Source organism: Danio aesculapii, chromosome 2 (assembly GCF_903798145.1).
Source record: "Danio aesculapii chromosome 2, fDanAes4.1, whole genome shotgun sequence".
NCBI lineage: Eukaryota > Metazoa > Chordata > Actinopteri > Cypriniformes > Danionidae > Danio > Danio aesculapii.
The window spans coordinates 49,409,812-49,428,021 of record NC_079436.1 but is presented as its reverse complement, the minus strand read 5'-3'; the positions used below and the strand labels follow the sequence as shown (position 1 = coordinate 49,428,021).

At 34.8% G+C, this 18,210-nt stretch overlaps 1 protein-coding gene across 1 annotated transcript in view; it reads right to left on the bottom strand.

Moving 5' to 3' along the window:
* Window positions 1-17,534, bottom strand: part of sema6ba (sema domain, transmembrane domain (TM), and cytoplasmic domain, (semaphorin) 6Ba) — a 132,905-nt gene extending 115,371 nt beyond the window's left edge. The window contains exons 1-4 of the mRNA XM_056481512.1: window positions 17,429-17,534; window positions 3,765-3,879; window positions 671-731; window positions 431-493 (exon numbers count right to left, since the gene is read on the bottom strand). Coding sequence (XP_056337487.1) covers window positions 431-493; window positions 671-731; window positions 3,765-3,879; window positions 17,429-17,534 — 345 coding nt within the window. The remainder of the gene's footprint in view (window positions 1-430; window positions 494-670; window positions 732-3,764; window positions 3,880-17,428) is intronic.
* Between the last annotated feature and the right edge of the window lie 676 nt (window positions 17,535-18,210).

Genomic DNA, 18,210 nt, shown 5'->3' with positions numbered 1-18,210 from the left:
TTTTTTGATAGAGCACTTGTACATTTACTTAAGTCTGGGTCTCTAGTACTTTATACATCTCTGGCTAGCAGCAGCATTGACCTAATAAATACAGCAGAAGTCAAAAACCCAAGCAAATCATAGAAAAATCCAGATCTGTCAATAACATCTGAGACTAACCAGCGCTGTAAACAATCACTCGCAATAAAGTTAAAAGCATCGGCTGAGAGGCAAGAGTTTTCCTGCGAGACTGCAAATATAAAACAAATCCCCAACACTGTGCATTTACTCTCCGGGAGAATTTATTTATATGTACGTTTTAGCTCCGCCACAGGTCTAAATCATAGAGTAAATAACTCAAATTGCTGTAAATTAACTTACTCGGTCAGGCAGCGGTAAAAAGGCCATGAAATAGAAATTAAACTGTAGTGCTTTGCCATTGAACGCTCACCTCGTGTTTGCCCTTCATTCTACAGATGCGGATGTCATTCTTGTTGGATTCCCATGTTCTTTTCTGCAAAAAAACGACAAGGGAATAAAATCATCACCAGCATTCAAGGGAGAATAATACACATTTATACATGCAATTATTCGTGTGTGTGTGTGTGTGTGTGTGTGTGTGTGTGTGTGTGTGTGTGTGTGTGAGAGCGAAAGAGAGAAAGAAGAGTAAGAAAGATTGGTACAAGCTCACCTTGCTGTAGAACATTTCATCTCCAGATACATGGTCCAATTCCACTCGATAAAGGTCATCTCTGCACCCAAAACACACACACACACACACACACAACCACACACAAACACACACCATCAAGTCACCAAGAAATCACCAAGTTTACTCTACAGTATGTACTGAAATTTGTGCAAAAACAATTTGCATGGCAAGGTAACTTAATTCTTAAGTAAAGGTTTTTGATCTGATATCTTTACCTGAATGTCTGAAAATGTGCAGCATTAATTTAAATATCAACTTATAGTATTTTATAAACTGCTAATAATAATTAATATTACAATTGTTAATGTTATTATTAATTTTAGCTTTAGTATATTATATAATATCATAAGTTAAAATATTATTTTAATTATAATATATTTAGAATTATTAGTATAATAATAATAATAATAATAATAATAATAATAATAATAATAATAATAATAATTATTATTATTATTTTTATTATTATTATTATTATTATTATTGATTATTAATTATTATTATTATTGTAAAAATAATAATGATAATGTACTTTCTTAAAATGTATTTATTTTAACATTGATAGGCAAGAGAAAATATTAACAGCTTGTTTTTGACAGGTACAACAGGTTATTAATGATTAATAATAATAATAATAATAATAATTAATTAATTAATTCATTCATTCATTCATTCATTCATTCATTCATTTTCTTTTCGGCTTAGTCCCTTTATTAATCTGGGGTCGCCACAGCGGAATGAACCGCCAACTTATCCAGCATATGTTTTACACAGTGGATGCCCTTAATAATAATTATTATAAATTATTATTATTATAAAAATTATAATACTCTTTTAAAAAAATTGCTAATAATAATAATAATAGTAATATTTTAACATTGATACGCAAGAGAAAATATTGACTCTTTGATTGTCGTTGTAGGACAGGTTATTAATGATTAATATAATAATAATAATAATAATAATGATGATGATGATGATGATGATGATATTATTATTATTATTATTGTTGTTGCAAAAATAATAATAATGATCTTTCATAAAGTATATACATATTTTAACATTGATAGGCAAGAGAAGGTATGACAAGTTATTATTAATAATAATAATAATAATAATAATAATAATAATGATAATGATGATGATATTATTATTATTATTAAAATAATGTTCTTTCTTAAAACGTTCACATATTTTAACATTGATAGGCAAGACAAAAAATGACTGTGTGATTGACTACAGGTTAACGTAAGATTCTCCCGTGATCCACGCAAAGCATCATGGGCCATAGGAAAAAGTTGGTTAAGAGTTTTTAAGAGTGCTCAGAAACTCAAGATGGACTCTATCTGTTCTCCAGTTCGAGAGAAAGCAAGCGTTTAAGAAGCTTGACTGTGTAAAGGTCAGCGAACAGAGGTTTAACTTTCAACCACAGCCTAACCAGCAGCACATGTCAACTCCCTCGAGATTCGGGATCTTTTGAAGGCCTATCCACATGATGGATTTCAGAGATGTAACCAAATGTAACAGCAGTCAAACTGGACACAGGTTTTCCATTAAAACACACACACACACACACACACACACACATACACACACTCTTTGACAGCGTGTAGAGAACATGTTTTCGTATCGGCTCATTGTGTTGAGCGGTAATAGCATTTTCTCTTGGTGTAACATGTCATTTCTGTTTAAGACCAATTATGTAAGATGGTTTGGTGAATTGTAGAGTTTTGAATATATCAGTGGAAATGATATTAGTGTCATATTATTTCATAATGTGCAACAGCAGAGTGGGTGGTTTTAGGACGTTAATCTATTGTTTTGATTTAGCATGCTGCCAATTACAATAGTGGATGTTTTTTACTTGCTGCTTAATGGTGTGTGTAATATACAAAAAAATACACAATTGTAAATTGTAAAGTGTAATATGTAAAAAAAATATTAATTAATTAAATGAAACTAAATTAAATAAATAAATAAATAAATAAATCGAAATGAAATAAATAAAGAAATAAAATAAAATAAATTATTTCCCAGAGATGGGTTGCAGCTGGAAGGGCATCCGCTGCGTAAAACATGTGCTGGATAAGTTGGCGGTTCATTAATAAAGGAACTAAGCCCCAAAAAAAGAATTATTAAATAAAATAAATTAAGAAATTTAATTAAAAATAACTAAATAAAATAAAAAAACGACCAAAATAAATAAATAATGAAAAAATAAAGAAATATTGAATAAAGAAATTAAAGAAATTAAAGAATAAAAATAAATAAAAATAAATAAAATTAAACAATTAAATAAACAAATAAATTATAAAATAAATTAAAATGAAATAAATAAATAAATAAATAAAAATGAATACATAAATAAATCAATCAATAAATCAATAAATAAATTCATTATTAAATTAAAAATTAAAAACAATAAATGAATAAAATATTAAATAAAATTAAAGAATTAAATAAACAAACAAATTAATAAACTAATGAATAAATAAATAAAAAATTTGAAATGAAAAACAAATAAATGAAAAAATGAATAAATAAATAAATGACTACCTAAATAAAAAAATAAAGAAAAGAAATAAAGAAAAGAAATATCCAAATTTATTAATAAACAAATGAAGAATAAATAAATCGAACTAAATGAAATTTAGTTTAAAATTAATTAATAAATGAATAAATAAATTTTTTTAAAAATAAACAAATAAATAAATACATACATACATACATATACATACATACAACACAATGCAAATTACCTAATTAATTAAATTGAAATAAATGCATAAATGATTAATTAATAAATGAAATGAAAAATAAACAAATAAGTTAATTAATAAAATAAACAAATTAATAAATAAATGAATAAATGAAATGAAAAGTGAATGAATGAATACAACACAACAAATAAATTAAGTAATCAATTAAATTGAAATTAATACCTTAAATAAATAAATAAATAAATAAATAAATAAATAAATAAATAAATAAATAAATACAAAACAACACAACACATCACAACACAGCCTTGAGGTCCGTTTGCCAAATAATTATAAATGCAGGTGAGTGTTACCTGGCTCCGATGTAAAGTGTACGGTTGACTCTGAGGACGGTCTGAATGTACAGCGGCTCCTGACGGGTGTAAGAGCGATGCGCTCGGCCCAAAAACACTGGATACCGTCTCACCACTGAAAAACACAGAAACCCAGAGTATTCAGAATAACCAACGTGACAGGAAAGCCAAAATGTAGAAAGATGAACAGGGAGAGAGAAAGATGTTTGAGACACCCAAACAAAGAGAGATAAAATCTATGAAAAATAGATGGACCAAACAGGAACTAAAGCACAGGCAGGAACGTGTCCATCACTGTCCCAGAAGAGCTATAGATGGAGGACAGAACAAAAACATACATCACTGTGTGCTCATCCAAAAACAAGCCGGTCCTCCACAAGGGACGGTTCACAAAACTTAACATTTCTGACATTATTCACTCACTCCAGTTTTGCTCCATCCAAACCTGTATGACTTGTTTTGGTCTATATACTGGTTATATACAATTCAATGAATATGATATACTATTAAAGTCAGAATTATTTGCCAATCTGAATTATTAGATTAAGTTTTTCAACACATTTCTAAACGTAGCAGTTATTTTTTATTACTAAATTCTCATTTAACTTTCTTTTATCTGTGCCATGATGACAGTGCATAATATTTTTCAAGATACAACCCCATTATTGACAAAGTCGACACAGTATGGAAACGCAAATAAAAAAAAGAAGGTAGTGATTTCTAATTTTACTTAGACTTGTATTTCATTGCAGACAATAAAACAAACATTATTAATGTGTTCCTCGTGATTTTATTTTATTTTTTAATAAACATGTTTCAAGTATTCACACTTAGCTGATGATTCATCAAAAGCTTGTTTGGCATGCTGTCCCGGAAGAGAGCCACGAGCTCAAGGGATCCTCGAGCCCGGGGCTTCCTCCCGTTTGCAGAGCGAGAGGGGAGCCTGAGCTCGGTGGATCTCAGAACTCCCTGTCTGCAGTAGCTAAGGGAACACGTGAGGAAAAAAGGGGGCTAGACAAATGCATGATTGTTATGCATGATGTATATATTTGGATGGTGGGAGGAAACCGGAGAACCCGGGGAAAACCCACGCGGACACGGGGAGAATATACAAACTCCTCACAGAAACACCTACCGACCTGGCAGGACCAGGGCTGGCAGTGTTCTTGCTGTGGGGCTAACAGGGCTAACCACTGGGCCTCCGTGCCGCCCGATCTATAGTGAAGGAGGAGAATGGGGAGGAAGGGGGGGTTTCTTCCAAACGAAGATAAAGTGGACTGAAAACTGTGGTTATTTATAGTAGCTTATGGCTCATATGATTGGATGATACTGATTAGCTTAATACGAGACCGGCTGTGATAAATCATAAGCACGTGATCCTCTCGAAATTAGTTTATAAATAAACCACACTTAATTTTTTTGCATTCCTTTTCACAACACTTTACGGATGTTTAGGGACTGAAGACTGAAATTTTTTTATCCCTTTCATCCTGCAAACAAATTTCCCCCATACATCCTGTGCTTCAAAATGTGACACACATTCTCTATTGGAGATAGGAGATACAGCTGCAAGGTTAACTAGGCAGGTTAGGGTTATTAGGCAAGTTATTGTATAACGATGGTTTGTTCTGTAGACTATCGAAAAAATACATAGCTTAAGGGGGCTAATAATACTGATCTTAAAATGGTTTTTAGAAAATTAAAAACTGCTTTTATTCTAGCTGAAATAAAACAAATAGGACTTTCTCCAGAAGAAAAAATATTATTAGGTATACTGCGAAAATGTCCTTGCTCTGTTAAACATCATTTGGGATTTATATATAAAAGAAGAAAAAAAATCAAAGGGGTTTAATAATTCTTATTGCAACTGTACCTGTAACCTTTTCCTCTGCAGCCAGGACTCTGTAATGTAGGCAGACTATGGTTTTACATTGTCTTGTGAAAATATGGATGGGTGTCTCTGGAAAAGGCAGCAGCATATTGTGCTCCAAAATCTCAATTAAATTTTCAGCATTAATGGTGCTATCACAGAAGTGAAAGTTAGCTTTGCTAAGGGCACTGACACAACCTCATACCATGACAAACCCTGGCTTTTGGATGTGTTGCTGGTAACAGTTTGGATGATCCTTTTCTTCTTTGGTCCGGAGCACATGGCGTCAATTTCTCCCAAAAAATATCTGCAATACTGATTCGTCTGACCACAGTACAGGTTTCCACTGTGTGATGGTCCATCCCAGATGCCTCAAAACCTAGAGAAACCGATGACACTTCTGGACGATCCTCAGCCTATCTTTGCTTTTAAAGTAATAGACCTTGGTGCTTTTGTACCAACTCATAATTACAAACACCTGGTGATATCACCTGTTTCAAATCACATCAATATTCAACCAATTTACCTCATTACTAGCCCTAAAGTGCTCCTGGCCTGTCTGCAGTCCTGACCTGTCTTCAACAGAGAATGTGTGGCGCATTTTGAAATGTGACAATGAAGATCCTGTACTCTTGCCCACCTTAAGACTTGTTTTCAGGTCGAATGAGACAAAACTACACATAAAACACTTAATCACTTGGTGTCTTTAGACACTTTTAAGTGTTGTGAAAAGGAGTGGCAACTTTACAAAGTGGTAAATGATTTACTCTTCCAACTTTTTTTAAAATGTAGTGCAAGAATCAAAATTAAAATACGTGTTTATAAAAAAATAAATAAAATTACGAGGAACACATTAAATAAAGTGATATTGTATTGTCTACAATGATATATAAGTCAAAGTACATTTAGAAATAAATGGACGCCGTGTGCTCCGGACCAAAAAGTACCATTATAAAAGAACCATTATTGCTGAAAAGTATGTAGAGATTTTGGAGCACAATATGCTGCCTTCTTTTCCAGAGACGCCCATGCATACTTCAACAAGATAATGCAAATCCACAGTCTGCACACATTACAAAGTCCTGGCTGCAGAGGAAGAGGTTACAGGTACTTGACTGGCCTGGCTGCAGTCCCAACCTTTCTCTAATAAAGAATGTGTGGCGCATTTTGATGGGAGAAATAGGACAAAATTACTCCTGAAACACTTCATCACTTGGTGTCTTCTGTCCCTAAATGTCTTTCAAGTGTTGTGAAAGGAACATGGCAACATTACAAAGTGGTAAATGCTTTACTGTTCCAACTTTTTTGAAATGTGCTGCAAGAACCAAAATTGAAATATGTTTTTAATAAAAAATAAATGTAAATAAATCACGAGGAACACATTAAATAAAGTACTGTTGTATTAACTGCAATGAATTACAAGTCAAAGTAAATTTAGAAATCACTTTTTTCTTTTTTATTTGCATTTTCCATACTGTCCCAACTTTTTCTGATTTGGGGTTGTATAACCATATGGATATTGTGTCATTATTCATTTATTTAATATTTAAAAGTCTAAACCTAGTGATGAATGCAGTGTTGTTTGGGATGATCTAAACATAATGTAATTCGGTAGAAATGTAACTTGGCTATAATAGATGTGTAATTGATCTTAATTAGTCATTATCATGAATTGCTGTATAACATCACATCCCGTGAACTTCATGCCAATGAATAACTGTGACCAAACCAAGCCTTGGACTAATTAAACTCATTACAAACACTGTAACCTCAACTCATTTTCACCTCATTTACTTTAATTTTTACAGTGCTGGGATTATGTGAAATGACTGGTGGGTAAATAGTTTCTCGCTCCACTTTTTGTGAAGTGACGTAATGATGTTTATGTTTATGGTCTACGGGGTTTACTTAAGATGATAAAATAAACCGTAAAGGAATTATCTGCCCCCTGGAAAACATTTCTCGAGTCATTCCTTCATAAGTGCATGTTGTTTTTGTAAATTACCTGTAAAGTGTAATTAATTTGTTTTTATCTGTGTTTAAACCTGAACTCTTTTCACTTGTTCTGATTTTTTCAAATAGCTAAGTGTGTTTACTTCAATCAATCAGAATACTACAACAGTTACCAATAAGATTATCATTTCTGTGTGGAGTTTGCATACTCTCTCCATGTTGGCGTGGGTTTCCTCCGGATGCTCCGGTTTCCCCAACTATCCAAACACATGCGCTTTAGGTGAATTGAATAAATAAATTGGCGATAGTGTGTGAATGAGTGTGTATGGTTGTTTTCCAGTACTGGGTTGCAGCTGGAAGGGCATTCAGTGGTTAAAACATATGCTGGATAAGTTGACGGTTCATTCCGCTGTGGCAACCCCTGATAAATAAAGGGACTAAGCTGATGGAAAATGAAGGAATGAATGAAACACTCATTTAAAGTATTAATAAATAATAGAACTATATGGTACTAAAATTACACACAGACGCACACACTGACAGAGGCAGACATACATGCACGCACACACGCAGGCATGCACAAAGATAGACACACACGCACAGACAGACAGACATAGACACATACGCTAACAGACAATCAAAGAAACACACACATACAAACACACACACATACACACACACACACACACACACACACACACACACACAGGCACACGCACACACACACACACGCACACACGTGCGCATACTGTCAGACACAAACATGAAACACACAGTGATAGACAAACACACATGCACACAGACACACACACGCGCACACAGACACAAACACACTAACAGATACAATCACAGAAACATACAAACCCCTGCACACAAACACATACACAGACACACACACATACAGATACAAACACACAAACAAACAGACAGACACAAACACACACACACACACACACACACACAGACAGACACACACAAACACATGCTTGCACACAGACAGACAGACACACACAAGACAGACACACACACGCACACAGACAAACACATACACACGCAAACACTCTCGTACACACTCTCGCTAACAGACACAAACACAGACACACATTCACAGACAGACAGTCAGACACACACATACTGTACACACACTCACACACGTTAATCCTACTCTGACTAATTCAACTTGCCAGGACAATCAGTCAGGACTCCTGGGCCAATGTCCTGCTGTCTCATAATGAATATTCATGAGCGAAAGCTGATAAGTTTTTCTATTATTGTGTCCCCACTACACTCCAGCAGAAAACGCAGCTCAGAGAGCGCTCACACATCCCAGATAAGCAAAATTGCTTTCCAAATGCTGTGGAAGGAGGTTAAACACAATTAGAAAACAGATTACCAGCGGAGAAAGAGAGATAGAAAAAAAAAAACAGAAACAGAAACAAACAGAAATGTGTCTCGAACAGAGATCTGGAGTCTGAATCTGAGCCTGAGGACACCCACATATTTACTGTGAATGCTAATAATATTTCCTACACTTTCTGCTGTAATTAATTCCAGTGTTAGAAGGAGAAAAGCAGAAGAGATTCTGTTTTTGCGCCTTCAGTTGTTTGGACACATTTCACAAGGGTTTAAATGTTTTTGTGCTTTGGAAAAGAGCAATTAAGTGCGGAAAGCCCTTAAAAAGGTCACATTGTTTTACTGACGTTCTCTCTCTCTCGCTCTCTCTCGCTCTGTCTCTCTTAAAATGTCTGGTTATATGCATAATGTTAGCAGAAGCATAATGTTTTTGTTGTATTTTCAGGTATGGTACAGGGAAGGGTTTTGACCCTAGACTGTAAAATATATGAACGTAGTATCAGTGACGTCACCCATAGGTTTCTGAAGAGCGCAAATGAAGCTGTAAGTAGGCGTGGCAACAATCGCCATTTTGTTCACACGTCATTGCACTGACCGAGGGTGACCATTCAAGGACAAAGATGAAGCTACAGATGCCTGCTAGCATTTTGCTTAGACAGGCTTTTCTTTGGGAGAAATACTTAATACTTCATTACCTGCGACTCGTTTGTGTTCTGACCGCATGTACTTGGTTGTATACTATATCAATAAAGTAGTCTTTTAAAAACACTGTTATAACACATTGAGTCACTAAACATTGTTCTGATGATGTTTTTCTACCAGAGGAAAACGCAAATTACTTCCAAATACTTCAAATATAGTCTGTGTTAGTAAAAGCAAGGCTATTTATGAAATCCACGCATAAAACTGTATGACAACGTTTTAGATGACTGTTCTAGAGGCTACAGCTAATCAATCTGTCAGATCCTGGAGCTCATTCAAGTTCTGAAGAAAGCTATAAATGATAAGTGATCTTAAATAAAACAAATACAAGTAAAGATAGGGTGTATGAGTATGAATTGCACTCACTTGGCAAATGGAGGCCAAGTGAATGGTTTGTAAGCACAATAAGCGCACACAGCATGCCCTTATATTTGATAATTCATTCATTTTCTTTTCAGCTTAGTCCCTTTATTAATTCAGGGTTCGCCACAGCGGAATGAACCGCCAACTTATCCAGCACGTTTTTATGCAGCAGATGCCCTTCCAGCCGCAACCCATCTCTGGGAAACATTATTATTTGATAAATGTAGGAAATAATTTCAAATGGCAATTGACTGCGTAAAGCCACATAAAACGAAACAAAAATATGATTTACATGTCGAGTTCAGTGGATAATCAGCTGGAATCAGATGAGGTGACGAGACCGCGAGCAGTGAGACCTAGCTGTCACTCAAGTGGCCACGGCCTTAATTATGCAGACTTAATATAGCATAATATAAACAAAACAGATGAGTTATGAAAAAAATTCACCCCCTCACAGTTGTCATGAAGGGTAATATTAGCTTTATGCACCAAAACCACCTTTTGTACCAGGTAGTAAACATATTTTTTTTATCAGCTGTAATATTGCCAATTTAGCATTGCAGTCAGTGAACATCTGGAGTTCCTGAAGCCAGCCCCCAAAGGCGAGTCAATGAATTGCAGTTTCAGTTACTTCCGTATTGGCTTTATGAGGGAGTGCGGGATTTTGCCGCTAGGTTTTGACCAAGTGGCAACATCCCGCTCTCCCTCGTGAAGCTAATACGGAAGTAACTGAAACTGCAATTCATTGACTCGCCTTTGGGGTGAAGTGAAGTAACTGAAACTGCAATTCATCGAAAATCCACTAGGCCTGGCTCTATAATATAGCACATTTCTAATGACCCTAATGTTAAAATGGCCAACTTTACAGCAGAAAGGTGTTTACAGGCTGGTACAAAAAATGATTTTGGTGTATTTAGCTAATATTACACTTCATGACAACATGGAGGGGGGAATTTTTTTTAAACTTATTTGTTTAATTTATATTAAGTTATATTAAGTCTGCATAATTAAGGGCGTGGCCACTTAAATGACAGCTAGGTCTCACTGCTTGTTGTCTCGTTACATCAGCTGATTTCAGCTGATTTGCTGCTGAGCTTGGCTGACACATCAGAGTTTTGTTTTGTTTTATGTGGCTTTTCACAGTCAATTGCCTTTTGGGAATTATTTCCTACAAAACTATCAGATAATATGGCATGCTGTGTGCACTTATTGTGCTCATAAACCATTCAAGTGTCCTCCATTTCCCAGGTGAGTGAAATTATATACTTACTGTATATACAATCTCCATAAATGTATTTGTTTTATTTAAGATCATTTCTAATTTTCTATTGAATTTAAATGAGCTCCAGAATCTGACAGGTTGATTAGTTGTATGCTCTAGAACAGTCATCTGAAACGTCATACAGTGTTAGGCCTGGATTTCATAAACAGCCTTGCACTTACAAACACAGACTATATTTGAAGTATTTGGAAGCAATTAGTGTTTTTCCTCTGGTAGAAAAACGTCATCAGAACAATGTTTAGTGGCTTAATGTATTACAACAGTGTTTTAAAAAGACTAAACACTTTATTGATATAGTATATAGGCAGGCACATGTGGTCAGAACACAAACGAGTCGCAGGTAATGAAGTATTAAGTGTTTCTCCCAAAGAAAATCCTGTCTAAGCAAATGCTAAAGTAGCAGGCATCTGCAGCTCTGCTCACGCTCCGCCTATTTGCCATTTTTTGTTAACCCCGGTCGGTATGATGACGCGCGAACAAAATGGTGGCTCGCCACGCCTACCTGTAACCTGTAACATTTGCACTCGTCAGAAACCTATCAATCTAAATCAATTAATTGATTTAGAAATCATTGGTGATATGCTTTAGGTACAAGCTTTCAAAAGCTCTTCAGTGAGTCTCTTCTGAATTATTCCAATAGTATCTGACAGCAGACATGCATATGCAAGCTGAGACACAATCTCATACATGCAGTCACAGACACAATGCACTCATGCCTCTTTTCCACTGAGTGGAACGGTACGGTGCGGTAAGGTTTGGTACGGGTCACCTTTATCAGGCTTGTGTCTCCACTGCCAAATGGTACCCTTTTGGTAGACATGGTGTACGACAGAAAGTTGCAATCAACGTCACTCTCGCTTAAAGTTCACATATCTTATAAGAAGCACTTCTTACTACACAAATGCTTTATATGTAGTTGAAGATTTATTAGCCCCCCTGAATTATTAGCCCCGCTGTTTATTTTTTCCCAATTTCTGTTTAACGGAGAGCAGATTTTTTCAACACATTTCTAAACATAATAGTTTTAATAACTCATTTCTAATAACTGATTTATTTTATCTTTGCCATGATGACAGTAAATAATATTTGACTAGATATTTTTCAAGACACTTCTGTACAGCTTAAAGTGACGTTTAAAGACTTAACTAGGTTAATTAGGTTAACCAGACAGGTTAGGGTAATTAGGCAAGTTATTGTATAACGATGGTTTGTTCTGTAGACTATCGAAGAAAAATATAAAGGGGCTAATAATTTTGACTCTAAAATGGTTTCTAAAAAATTTAAATCCGCTTTTATTCTAGCCAAAATAAAACAAATAAGACTTTCACTAGAAGAAAAAATATTATCAGACATACTGTGAACATGTCCTTGCTCTGTTAAACATCATATGGGAGATATATAAAAAAAATTAAAAGTAAAAATAAAAAGGGGGCTTATAATTCTATTTTCAACTGTAGATAAATACTTCCTATGAACAGGATTTGATTATAGCTGCAGATCAAGGACAATGCAACAACGCCTACTGTAAAGTCTGTGATTATACATACAGAGCCTCACAGTCTCTAAAATATTACCAATTACAAACCAAAAATACCCCTAAACATACATTTAGGCTTTATTTGGGTTCATAAACAATACGAAACAAACAGTCAGTTCAAACCTCTGCATCTTTAATCTTCACCATCACATGTAATGTTAACATCGTGTTAGAAAGTAATGCCATCATTCAGAGTTCATAATAGTCCAAAAGGTGAGGCTAATAGATAAACATGGCTGTTTGTTTATGTTTAGGGTGCTGAATGAATCAGTTGCTCCTTTGTTTTTCACCCTTCACTCTCGCGTTTGTCCGTTTCAGAACGGATATCAGAAGCAGTTCAGTAATCACGAGCACATTATTATCATCAGCTTAAGAAGTTCGTTATTTCAGATATAGACGCGCAAAAAGTGCATGTGTAGCAGAGACCAGCTAGTGACGTGCTGTGCAGGTAAACCTCACTCCTCTGACCTCGAAAGGTGCTCTAGCAACAGACACTAGAGGCCATGGTCTTAAGCCTCCTTGTTAAAGCAACCGATCCCATGCGGAAAGTCGTCAGTTCGATCCCAGCTCGGAGCAGGTTGGGTGGTGTAGGACCGGCAGAGTTACACATGCAAATTTCTAGAGAACGTGAAACCACTCGCACGTTTAGACAGCCTCGTAAACAACAACACAACACAGCAGATTCTGCTCTTCTTAGCTTTGTGGGTGTTCATCAAGATGTCGACAAGGTTTGTTTGAGCTTGGCTTGTTATTATACTGTGTGTATATATTATTATGGTGTAATATCTTGGCTGTGTATTTAAATACGCTTCCTTTGTTTTCATTCTCCTGGCTTGTGCACGCGCTAGTGACATTTCTCTGTAAACCAATAGCGTTCAGCTGCATGTCTAGCTCCGCCTTTTGGTACCTTTTTGTTGTGCTAGGTACCCTTTGGAAAGGGTACTAAAAAGTGGTATTGTACGGTTCGCTTTTTGGTACCTTTTGACAGTGGAAACGGCCATAAAAGCATACTGACCCGTGCCATACCATACCACTCAGTGGAAACAGGCCATCGGAGAAGTTAGTGATGTCACTCTAAGGGGTGGGGTTAGGTGTGCGCATTAAAAGCATTGCATGCAGCTTAGCTTGCATCTTTACGCAGTCTGCCGCCAGACCCTTCTCCATTTTTCATTTTCGCAGTACTGTTTTGTACTAGACTTGTGTTGCCAGATTTCACAAGAACAGCACACCAGCTCTGTTTTCATGCGTTATGGGAAAAAATTAAATAAAATCACCTCCCAGGAAACACCATAAAATAAGAATACATGGCAACACTTCTCTAGCGAAATGAAACAATTCACAACAAAGAGATGTGAACTAACATCATCCAACAACAACAATTTGTCAACTTTACCTTTAAGGCATTAACTATGTTTACTAAATCATTTAGCGAGCAGAGAGCGAACACTGGCAGGACCCCACAATATGGGTGAATTCAGGGTTTACTATGCTAGTGGCAATAAAACTTGACCCACATAAACCCAAAGTACATTGTGCTGGTTGACATTTGACCCCGGGTCTCTACTGAATCATTAGAGATGCATGAGTGGTTGTTCATCAATATCACTGATTCTGCCTCGTGAGGTCTACAGGGAATACCAGTGCATGCTTACAGGCGCACACACACACACACGCAGTTTGTCTCGGTTGTTCCAGTACCATTATGTTAAAAGGCTTTTAAAAAGATCACAGCCATATGGTGTATTTCATCCATCCATGCAGCGCTAATGTGCAAAACTATTTAAAAACAGTGCGACACGTCCACATCATATGTCAAACATATGTACATTTAAGATGGCTTCACAAAAGTGCTAACGTTGAAAAGCTTTAAATTAGACACATAAAAAGTGGCATTACAGCAATTTTACCACATTAAAAGGTTGAATGAATGTGAAATTTGATTAAAAATAGCTTTAAAGTTTTAATATAGACCATTTTAATAACCTATCAAACTCCCATGCTAGCAATTATCAGTTCACTTTATTCGACACGATGCAAATAGTTTTGTTATACAAGCTCAAAACATTGTGCAGTTCTGAGTGTGCCTCACACAGGTGAATGGGCTTGACAGACCACCTGTAGAAAACACACTCTTCTTGCTGACACATTAAGCTGTGCGATATTCTGCAATATCAGAACTACTACAGCCTCCTCACTCTTCTGTATTACTCCGCCCTCATAAAGTGACAACAGATCAACAGACTCACTACAGTTTGACATATATTGCAGCTGTTGGACAACATAACGTACTTTTGAGGCTTTTTAGTAGAGATTGTAGTTGTTTAGATTGCATCTATGCAGTTTATTTATAAGGACAGTGCCTGTTTTAAATATTTATAATTTCTGAGATACAGCGCATTGACATCAATCAGACTGTTTTACTGAGCAGAGCAAAGACGGTTGACATTGTCCATCCACAAGATGGCGATGGAGACCGCATAATAAGCCCTTAGAGGTGAAAACTCAGCAGAATTTCAAACTACAGCTTATCAAATCGGATTTGTATGTTGCAGTGCTGTATTTATACCATAGTAATCTGCTAGTGTTTCTGCTAGTGTTTGCTTTGCTTTGACATTTTCAAGATTAATTATTGTGATATTCCAATTGCAACAGAGAAATACTAGGAAGTCTCTGTAGACTGATATCATTTCATGCCGTTCAGCCTTTTAATGTGAGCAAAATAAACAGTTGTCATCACTTCAGACATTACACTAGAGAATCATTCAAATACTAGCTCTAAAGTGATGTTTGTGAAGTAACAACGGTTTCTGCTGTTCTGACTTCAGCTGCAGATGTGAATGGATGGTGAAAGGAATTAGTTCCTCATACAAAATGATTTTTAGATTGATTTTCTGTTTATACACACGATTATGCCGTTGAACTGTTGTTTAAATGCAATATCACACTAGCATCGCAATATGGTTGTGTATCGTCACTGGTGGGACACTAAGGCACTCGGCCTGCAACCTCGGGCCAAAGCAGGCCTACCACCAGTGCCGATATACAGCCATAGCACACTGCTACTCATGTGAGTTTGCTCATACAGTACAGTATATACACATACAAACAAACATACATACATACATTCAGTTGAATGAATTATTAGTCCCCCTAAATTATTAGCTCCCCTGTTTTTTTTTTCTCAAATTTCTGTTTAACGGAGTGAAGATTTTTTTCAACACATTTCTAAACATAATAGTTTTAATAACTAATTTCTAATAACTGATATATTTTATCTTTGCTATGATGATGCTCAAGACACTTCTATACAGCTTAAAGTGACATTTAAAGGCTTAACTAGGTTAATTAGGTTAACTAGGCAGGTTAGGGTAATTAGGCAAGTTATTTTATGATGATGGTTTGTTCTGTAGACTATTGACCAAAAAAATTCTGACCTTAAAATGGATTTAAATTTTTTTTTTAAAACTGCTTTTATTCTATCCAAAATAAAACAAATTATATATATATATATAATTTATATACATGCATGTAGCACAACTACATTTGAACTAAAATTAAAATAGGAAACATTGAAACTGTATTGAACAATCTAATTTAAAGAAATCAGAAAAAAATATGAACAATAAAAGTCATAAAGCTACTTATAAAACTAAAATTCTCAGTTTCTCCAAATATGCTATATATAGTTTCAGTAACATGCAATTTCATTTCATTCTGCAAACTAGTGCAGAATAAATGAATATGAAACTAATAACATTTCTTACAAATAAATAAAATAAATTGTCATTAAGAGCAGAAAATGTTTTATCATGTTTCTATTCGGGGTTTTACACAACACTCCAAGGTTCAAACTCCAGAAATCTAATGAAATGCCATATTTGGTGTATAAACCTTGACTTTTTCTGACTTATTTTCTGGAAAAAAAAGCTCTTAATGACAACATTTTTATTTTAAATTTGATAGAAATGTTATCAAGTGTTTACAGAATAAAAATAACATTAACATTTTTGTCAATAACATTGTTAATAAATCCAGTAAATCTTAAGAAACAGAATTTTCTATAGTGTAACAGTTTCAGGTTACACACTAAAGTTTCATTAGTTAATGCATTTACTAGCATGAACTAATTACGAACAATACTTGTACAGCATTTATTAGTTTAACATTTAGTGATTCATTATTAACATCCAAATTCATGCTTGTTAACATTAGTTAACTGCCCTGTGAGTTAACGAGCTAACAATAAACAGCTTTATTTCTATTATCTAACATTAAATTAAATGACCAAAATCTGTAATAAAGGTATTTATCATTGTTTGTTCATGTTAGTAAATACATTAACATTAACTAATACAACCTTATTGTAAAGGGTTACCCAGTTTCAAAACTGCAGTGCATCTTATAATGGACATTTATGTTGTTTTTATTGTTAAAATCCAAAACATTAAAATTCTGATTCATATCATTTACATCAAGCTAACTGTGTTGCTCTAAATATACAGTACATGCATGAGATACCCATGATGTCATGTATATCTGCCTGATAATGACTCCGCTGATGCTGTATATACTGTCACTGAAAAAGGGAAGGGGTGTGTCCTTACCCTCAGCGGGGGCGGAGATTAAAGGCCCAGGTTCCTCTGGAAACGAGCAGGCAGCCAATTGGAGCACAGCAAAGATCTGTAAGAGGCAGGGGGTCAGAGTCGCCATGGCAGCGACACACCAGAGCTGCAGAGACACAAGAAGACATGAGAAGTTAAAAAAAAAATCCTCAAAATATCACAATGCAATGCTAGTCAGTGCTTTTCTGATGCTCACTACACACCTAGACTGAAATAAACATCATTTGTGACTGACTTGAAAGTGTGCGTACAGAACAGACACTGTATTAAAAGCAGCTCTGTTAAGAAATAGACAGCCAAACATGAAGTCATGAGAGAAATAATTAACACTCGCATAATTAACACTCGCTTACTGTAATTCCAGTTTGCCTACTGTTATTGTGTTCCTAAGCTAATGAGTCATTGCTAGAATGAGCACAGAAAAATGCAATACCACATGGAAATGCATTATAACTCGACATAAATAAAACAATAAAACCAATCAAAAACTAAAATAAATATAAATTAATCTCATAAATAAATTATATTATAATGATTACTTAAAACAGTTCATAAAATAAAAAATAAATAAAAAAACACATTTTTAAATAAAAACATATTAAATTAAAATATTTAAAAATATTATTAAGTAAAAAACATTGTGCATATCCAAAAAATCCAAAAAAAAATGTAAGTAAAAAATAAAATTACAGCAGAAACTAAATATAAACACTCATTTGGTTTAGTTCTGATAATTAATTAAATAATTGAATTAAGCATTAAGA